This window comes from Gorilla gorilla, chromosome 16 (genome assembly GCF_029281585.2).
Source record: "Gorilla gorilla gorilla isolate KB3781 chromosome 16, NHGRI_mGorGor1-v2.1_pri, whole genome shotgun sequence".
Taxonomy (NCBI): Eukaryota; Metazoa; Chordata; class Mammalia; order Primates; family Hominidae; genus Gorilla; species Gorilla gorilla.
In genome coordinates, this window is record NC_073240.2 from 56,280,414 (window position 1) to 56,289,481 (window position 9,068).

General features: G+C 41.4%; 1 protein-coding gene across 7 annotated transcripts in view; it reads right to left on the reverse strand.

Moving 5' to 3' along the window:
* Positions 1-8,078, reverse strand: part of DNAAF4 (dynein axonemal assembly factor 4) — an 80,987-nt gene extending 72,909 nt beyond the window's left edge. For 4 of the 7 annotated variants that reach the window (XR_008671847.2, XR_010130990.1, XM_019010812.4 and 1 more), the window contains exons 1-3: positions 7,701-7,873; positions 7,206-7,353; positions 343-476 (exon numbers count right to left, since the gene is read on the reverse strand). Coding sequence is in view for 5 of the 7 variants with exons in the window: in XM_019010812.4 (XP_018866357.1) it covers positions 343-476; positions 7,206-7,353; positions 7,701-7,823 (405 nt within the window). In the remaining 2 variants the exon portion in view is untranslated. Of the gene's footprint in view, positions 1-342; positions 477-7,205; positions 7,354-7,700 lie in introns of all 7 variants that reach the window. The other 3 variants (XM_019010813.2, XM_019010811.2, XM_063698556.1) reach the window with 2 other exon arrangements.
* Positions 8,079-9,068: the final 990 nt, after the last annotated feature.

Below are 9,068 nucleotides of genomic sequence, written 5' to 3' on the forward strand. Positions count from 1 at the left end.
CTCTACTAAAAACACAAAAAAATTAGCCTGGCATGGTGGCAGGTGCCTGTAGTCCCAGCTACTCAGGAGGCTGAGGCAGGAGAATGACGTGAACCCGGGAACTGGAGCTTGCAGTGAGTCCAGATCACCGCACTGCACTCCAGCATGGGCGACAGAGTGAGACTCGGTCTCAAGAAAAAAAAACACACACACATATAAATAGCAGACAGCCTATATAACACAGCAAGTCCTCTAAACAAAGTATGAAGAAAATGCTGAGGAAGTCCAGCAGCTGGAACTCACTATCCTCACATAGTCTACTATTATCTCTTTAGAGGACTTGCCTGTCATTCTGCAACTTACCTTCATCATGACACTTAGTGCATATTTTTGATCTTCCCGCTTTGCTGCAGCTTTTGCTTCTGTAGCTTCTTTTGCTCTCTCTTGTGCTTGTAAAATAGATTTTTCTCTAATTCTTTGCATCATCTCTTTGTCAACTAAAATGTACAGAATACTGCTAAATTAGAATTATGACAAATTTGCTTTACTTATGAGAAAACTACTTAAATAAACTGACCCAGGATGAGATTTCTTTGTACCCAACTTCACAAGGAACATGGAAAATATTTTTCAATATTAAACTGGCCAAGAAGCTAATGTTAAAAGGTAAACAACTAACTGTAATAATAATGAATGACTAGAGAATGAAGGGGGTGGAGAGGAAGAAGAAGGGATGGGGGAGGGACACAAGAAGCAGGTAATGAGAGGGAGAGGGTGAGGATGAAGGTGCAAGGACACATTTATCTTCTCCTTCTCTGTTAAGAAACTAGGGCTATTCGCTTATAAACCTGATCATAATAAATCATCATTTATATAATATATAAAATATATATTATATGTAAATAATATATAAAATATATATTATATGTAAATAATACATAAAATATATATTATATGTAAATAATACATAAAATATATATTATATGTAAATAATACATAAAATATATATTATATGTAAATAATACATAAAATATATATTATATGTAAATAATATAAAATATATATATGTAATATATAAAATATATATTATATATTATATACATTATATAATATATAATATAACATATTATATATAATATATAATATATATTATATTATATAACATATTATATATAATATATAATATATATTATATATTATATATAATATTATATATAATATATTATATAACATATTATATATAATATATAATATTATATTATATATAATATAATATATAATATATTATATATAATAGGTAAGGTTTTATATATATAAATATATATATTATATTTTATATAATATTATATATAAATATATATAAAACCTTACCATTCACAGCTTGTTTGTTTGTTTTCCTGAGACGAGGTCTCTCTCTGTCACCCAGGCTGGAGTGCAGTTAAGCAATCAAAACTTACTGCAACCTTAACCTCCTGGGCTCAAGCAATCCTTCTACCTCAGCTTCATGAGTAGCTGGGACTACAGGTGTGTGCCACCACATCTGGCTAATTTTTAAATTTTATGTAGAGACGAGGTCTCACTACATTGCCCTGGCTGGTCTTGAACTCCTGGGCTCAAGCGATGCTCCTACCTTGGCCTCCCAAAGTGCTGGAATTACAGGCATGAGCCACCGTGCAAGATCTCACAGTTATCTTTATATTTGATGTGGCCCAATGTTTCACAAACTGCAGGCTGCGATCCGTTAATGGGTAAATTATCTTACAAAGGGAAGGATCAGAGCCTGAGGGAAAAGATCTAGCCTTTAAGCAGAAAAAAAAAAAACAGAAGGGGAGAGGAGAAAACTTGAGGGGAAGACAAAGTGGGGGAGAGTAGATAAGGGGTGGGTAGAGGGATGAATCATACCCCAGGCATGGGTTCTTAACCTTTTTTGTGCGGCAGACACCTTGGCAGAGTAGTGAATCCTTATAAATCCTTTCACAATGTTTTAAAATGTATGAAATAAAATATACAGGTCTACAAAGAAACTCAGTTATATCAAAACACTTATAAAACATTAAGAAATAAAATTGTGATACATTTTTTTTTTTGAGCCGGAGTCTTGCTCTGTTGCCAGGCTGGAGTGCCGTGGTCCGATCTCAGCTCACTGCAACCTCCGCCTCCTGGGTTCAAGCAATTCTCCTGCCTCAGCCTCCCAAGTAGCCAGGACTACGGGTGGGCATCACCACGCCCACCTAATTTTTATATTTTTAGTACAGACAGGGCTTCACCATGTTGGCCGGGATGGTCTTGATCTCCCGACCTTGTGATCTGCCCGCCTCGGCCTCCCAAAGTGCTGGGATTACAGGCGTGAGCCACTGCGGCCGGCCAAATTGTGATACACGGTTATGTGCTTCTTTATTAATGCATTAATATACAGCAACAAGTCTAATATTGTAATTTCAAAGTAGAGTATAAAAGAGGTATCTCTGATATAAACATACTTTTTGTTTTTGTTGATACTACTTGCTATGGTCTGAATGTTTATGTCTCCCTAAAACTCTTATGTTAAAATCCCAACCCTTAATGTGATGTTATTTGGAGGTGAGGCCTTTTGGGAGGTAATGTCCTTATACAGAAGGCCCCAGAAAGCAGACTTGCCCCTTCCACCATGTGAGGACACAGTACGGTGCCATCTACAGGAAAGTGAGCCCTCACCGCATACCAAACCTGCCAGGACCTTGATCTGGACTTCCCAGCCTACAGGACTGTGAGAAATAAATTTCTGTTGTTTATAAGCTTCTCAGTTGATGGTATTTTGTTATAGTACCCAAACAGACTAAGATACTACTATTGTTTGTTGCCTATCTTCACAATTGAAGAGAATGTTAAATATCAGTTAGAGGTAAGTAAAAGTGTGTAATTTTATTCATCTAAGATCTTGGCTAAGAACTAGGACTGAAATTAGGTCTGAAGCCTCTTCTCATCTCTCCTCCTGTTTAAAAACAGGAAGGTAGACAGCTAAGTCAGCTTCAGCGGCAGAAATAACTGGAAGAACATTAACTTCCCAAATGAAATACTCCATGTCTAATAGAAATAAAGAGTGTATCAAGAAGGAATTTCCAGAAAAAATGAGAAAAATTAGAGTTTGAATAATGAGGTAGACAGTCTACGTGTATAAACTGGAGTTCCACAATATTTTATGTGAAAAAAATGGTTAAATAATCCCACTGAATTGCAAGTAAAATTGAGTTTGATTTCTTTTTTTTGAGAAGATCACATACTGTCACCCAGGTTGGAGTGCAGCATTATAAGCATGGCTTACTGCAGCCTCCACCTCTTGGGCTCAAGTGATCCTCCAACCTCAGCCTCCCAAGTAGCTGGGACTACAAGGCACATGCCACTATGCCTGGCTAATTTTTTTTTTTAATAGAGGTGAAGTCTCTCTATGTTGCCCAGGCTGGTCTTGAATTCCTGGGCTCAAATGACCCTCCCACCTTGGCCTCCTAAAATGCTGAGATTACTTTAGGCATGAGCCACTGTACCTGGCAAAACTGAGTTTGATTTCTTTCTTGCTTTTTTTTTTTTTTTTGAGACCGAGTTTCGCCCAGGCTGAAGTGCAATAGCACAATCTTGGCTCACCGCAACCTCCGCCTCCCGGGTTAAAGTGGTTCTCCTGCCTCAGCCTCCTGAGTAGCTGGGATTGCAGGCATGCGCCACCATGCCCGGCTAATTTTGTATTTTTAGTAGAGACGGGGTTTCTCCATGTTGGTTAGGCTGGTCTCGGACTCCCAACCTCAGATGATCAGCCCGCCTCGGCCTACCAAAGTGCTGGGATTACAGGCATGAGCCACCGCGCCCGGCAAACTGAGTTTGATTTCTAAAGGAATCTCAAACCTGGTTTCTGAAGTAGAATCAATGTTCATTGTGATATAAATTAGTGGTTTTTTATTTATTTATTTATTTTGAGATGGAGTCTCGCTCTGTTGCCCAGTCTGGAGTGCAATGGTGAGATCTCAGCTCACTGCAACCTCCACCACCCGGGTTCAAGCGATTCTCCTGCATCAGCCTCCCAAGTAGCTGGGACTACAGGCATCCGCTACCACGCCCGACGAATTTTTGTATTTTTAGTAGAGACAGGGTTTCACCATGTTGGCCAGGCTGGTCTCAAACTCCTGACCTCAGGTGATTCACCTGCCTCGGCCTCCCAAAGTGATGGGATTACAAGCATGAGCCACTGCGCTCAGCTTAAGTCAGTTTTAAGACTGTTTTGATTTGTCTAAATCAGAGGTTGGCAAACTATGACCCATGGGCCAAATCCAACCTGCCACCTGTTTCCCCTCAGCCCACAAGCCTTGAATAATTTTTACATTTTTAAATGGATGAAAAAAATCAAAATAACATTTTGTGGCATTTAAAAATTAGATGAAATTCAAATTTCATTGTCCATAAATATGAATCACCTGTGGCTACTTTTGTGCTACAATGGCAGAGCTGAATAGATATGACAGAGACCATATGGCCTGCGAAGTCTAAAATACTATCTGGTCCTTTACAGAAAAAGTTAATTTACAAGAGTCAAAATAAATGTACATTCAATTTTAGGTAAGAAGTCAAAACAGACTGGGTGTGTTTTATGACATCATCAGGCCCCAACATAGACTTACTGAGTCACAGAGGAAGTAAGAGGTCAAAAAACAGGAACCTGATTCTTTAAAACTCTTTAGGTAGTCTGGGGCTCACTAAAAAAAAAAAAAAAATTAAGTAAACTGGCTATGTTAACGTACCTTAACCAGTATTCTCTGAGCTGAATACCCGATCTTAGAAAAATAAATTCTACCTTCGTCTTGGAAATTAAAAATTAAATTCCACTACAGATACCAAGAAAGCCTTGATAGAAAGAATGGTTGCAACTCTTTCTACCCTCAAGAGTCCATATTCAAGGCTTAATGCCAAAGGCTTAAAAGAAATTCCAGGCAGTAGTCTGGGTGCAGTGGCTCACGCCTGAAATCCTAGCATTTGGGAGGCCAAAGTGGGAGGATCACTTGAGCCTAGGAGTTCAAGACCTATCGGCAACATAGTGAGACCCTGTCTCTACAAAAATAAAAATAATTAACTAGGTGTTTTGGTGCACACCTGTAGTCTCTGCTACTCAGGAGGTCGAGGCAGGAGAATTGCTAGAACCTAGGAGTTTGAGGTTACAATGAGCTATGGTAACACCAACCGCACTCCAGCGTTGGTGATAGAGTGAGATTCTATCTCTTAAAAAACTCAAAATTAAAAAAAATAAATTCCAGGCAGTAAACGTAAAGTATTAGAAAACATGACAACTAAAGAAAGAAGGAGGAAAACAGGGCTAAAGCAGTAGAGGACAATTACTGACTATGGAAGCTGATCTTGGTACTAGTACAAAGTACAGACAACTAGCTTAGTAAGACTACAGAGAACTAGCTTTAAAACTGGGGATGTCAGGCCGGTCGCGGTGGCTCATGGCTATAATCCCGGCACTTTGGGAGGCCGAGGCGGGTGGATCACTTGAGGTCAGAAGTTTGAGACCAGCGTGGCCAACATATAGTGAAACCTTGTCTCTACTAAAAAATACAAAAATTAGCTGGACGTGGCGGCACATGCCTGTAGTCCCTGCTACCTGGGAGGCTGAGGCTGAAGAATCACTTAAACCTAGGGAGGCGGAAGTTGCAGTGAGCCGAGATCGCACCACTGCACTCCAGCCTGGGTGACGGAGCGAGACTCTGTCTCTCAAAACAAGCAAACAACAACTGGGGATTTCAACTTTGGCTGCACATTATAACTCCTGGAAAGCTTTTCAAAAACTTCCAACACCTGAGTACTATTCCCAGAAACTGATTTGACTGGATTAGAGTATTATTTTAAAATTCCATAGCTGATTCAAATATGTAGCCAGGGTTGGGAACATCTGCTCTAGAGTGAAACTGCTAAGGCTCCAGTTCCAGGCTGCCAGTCACTAGCTGTGTGATTTTGCCAATTACTCAAACTTTCCATACGTCAGTAGCCTCCCCTGCAAAAAAAAGGGTAATAATACCTAAGTGACAGGTTGTTTCATGGAATTACAGGCATGTTAACGCCTAATGCAAAGTTAAGTACTCAATAAAGGCTATATATCAGGAGGGCTTACCCTTAAGATATGAGCCCACATCTTCTGCTTAATGTGCTCTAACTTTGACTAATTCAGCCTTTAGGTTTATTTAAATGGCTGCTGAAGCACTGTATCACTTAAATTAGACTCATAAGCCTTTTTTTTTTTCTAAAAGAGCAATTGAATGAGTTCAGGATATGCCACCCCAAAATATGCTGCTTTCATATAGCGATCATTTTGAGTTAAAGGCACTTGAAAGCAGCAAATGCAGGGAGAGGTTTCGTCCGAACTCCTCTTATCTGCCTAAAAACAGATTTTCCAAAGGAACCCAAGTGTCATAAATCTCTTCTCCTGGAGTTTCATTAACCAGGGAATATTGACTATTCTCCCAGAAAAGGAAACTACAAGTCAACACCACACTGTGACAAATTTTGTTAAAAACTATCACATTTCCTATCTATTCTTCTAAGGATCCATTCATCTTTCCTAAAAATCATTTACTGTTCTAAGAGGCCTACATCCCCTCCCCCTTCCCCTATTAAGACAGTCCCTAAGCTCTCAAATCTCACCGCTTGGGGGGTATTCACTTTTTTCCCTGTGATGCCCTAAAGCACTAATATTAACAATTCATAAATTTCTATACATTTTCTTCTGTCAATCCTTCTGTTGTTAGTTTATTTTATAGACCCAGCTATTGAACCTTGGAGAGTAAAAGGAAAGTCTATCTGGCCGGGTGTGGTGGCTCGCACCCGTAATCCCAGCACTCTGGGAGGTCAAGACGGGTGGATCACTTAATGACCGGTCAGGAGTGTGAGACCAGCCTGGCCAACATGGCAAAACCCTCTACTAAAAATACAAAAAAATTTAGCCAGGCGTGGTGGCGGACACCTATAATCCCAGCTACTTGAGAGGCTGAGGTAGGAGAATCCCTTGAACCCCGGGGACAGAGGTTGCAGTAAGCCGAGATCATGTCACTGCACTCCAGCCTGGGCGACAGAGCAAGACTCTTAAAAAAAAAAAATCTATCAAAATCTATCTTCCCCTACACAATATAGGTGCTTCAAAATAAAATTTTTTAAAAGGTCTGAAACCGAAAAGGTACAACCAGATGAACATCTTTTAATAAAGAACTTACCACCCGTCACAGAAAGGGTCTCCCACATGGCCGCTTCTTTTTTATACAAGGTGAAGACAATGGTGTCATTCCCAATCTTTGCTTTGCTGCTCTCATCGTCTATGGGAGCATAAAGAAATGCCTCAAATAAAAATGGAGGAAAGTTGACCTATGCAGAAGGGTGAAAACGGAAACTAAGTTAATTACACAAATTAAGCACGCGTATTAAGAAACAGGTGAAAAAGGTAAAATAACTTTCTAAAAGGCCCACTAAATTTATGCCAGGTAGTGAAAGATTAGCAAGGCATATGAGGAAGCCCTGGATAAAAGTAGTCTCTGATCTGATTATCTGTCTACAGATGGTGTGTCACCTGTATGGGATTCATTTTTTTAATAGGATTAAAAATTTAGGACGTTTATCTGCAAAGATGAGCCTGTTGCTCGTGCCCAGCTGCGCTCTTGCAGAAGCTTCGGACCACACCCCCGGAGACCGGCAGGCAAGACTTGCATTCTTACCTTCAGATAGTTTTCCGTGCAGAACACGTCCGTGTCTCTGACGCACACGCCTTTGAGGGGCAGAGACAGAAAGACCACAGTCTTCGTCTGCTGCCAGCTGTAATCGCTAACCTGAAGGGGCATTCCGGTAGCAACGGGAGCGGATAGCACGGCTGGTTGCTTCTTGCGCCTGCTTGGTTGCTAGGGAAGCTGGGGTTACCATGCGCCAGCCCTTCCGGGTCAGGCCGGCCGGGAGCCCGGCGTTCCCAGCGTGCTCCGGCGCCACCACCTCGCGGACTCCATGCGAGACTATCCAGGCGCCCAGAGCAGAGAGTGATGCCGATTCTTGGGGTTACCTTACGATCTGAGCGAATGTTCAAAGAAGTAGGCCCATACCCTCTGCCTGAGGAAAAAAAAAAAAAAAAAAAGCACTCCGTGGGTCGGGCGCGCTGGCTCACGCCTGTAATCCCAGCACTTTGGGAGGCCGAGGCGGGCGGATCACCTGAGGTTGGGAGTTCGAGACCAGCCTGACCAATATGGAGAAACCCCGCCTCTACTAAAAATACAAAATTAGCCGGGCGTGGTGGTGCCTGCCTGTAATCTCAGCTACTCTGGAGGCTGAGGCAGCAGAATCGCTTGAACCCGGGAGGCAGGGGTCGCAGTGAGCCGAAATCGCGCCATTGCACTCCAGCCTGGGAAACAAGAGCGAAACTCCGTCTCAAAAAAAGAAAAAAAAGAAAAGAAAAGAAAAGAAAAAGAAAGAAAGAAAAAAAAAAGCACTTCCAGCCTCATAATGCGATAATGCTAAGGAGGGCTGTGGGCATAAGGCTCGGGAAAGCAGCCCATGAGGAGCAGGTGCAATGCCCATACGCCCTTGGTGCAGTGTCTTGTCTGTTTATTCTGACTGAGGCTATTAAGAGTTAGCGCTAGTTGTTCTGTTTTGCAAATTTATTGGTCATACAGACTATGAACAAATGTGAACCTGAAAGAGCCAATCCGTCAACATCCAGAGTGGCTAACTGGGTCTAAATTTAAAATAGAGACACGTGGCCATTTACCGACTAGAGGTCACACATGGACTCTGTGTTCTCCCCAAACCCACACCTCTGTTGAGTGCTGGGTCTTATAGGGCTCACCTGCCTCAACCAATCAGGGCTCAGCTGTATCAACCAATCAGAACTAAGTGCGGTTCAATCCTTCATTTGTATAAACGAACCTGATTGGGAACCTGGGCAGAAACTTTTGCTGTAAAACCCAAACCCTCCCTTTGTTCTCTGGAATGCACCTTTGTTTTACACCTAAGGCTTCAACTCCCCAGTTTGCAAACTGTTCACTGAAATAGTTGCTTTGCTCCAAATTCCTCTTCAGAAAACGTTTGTTCACAACACA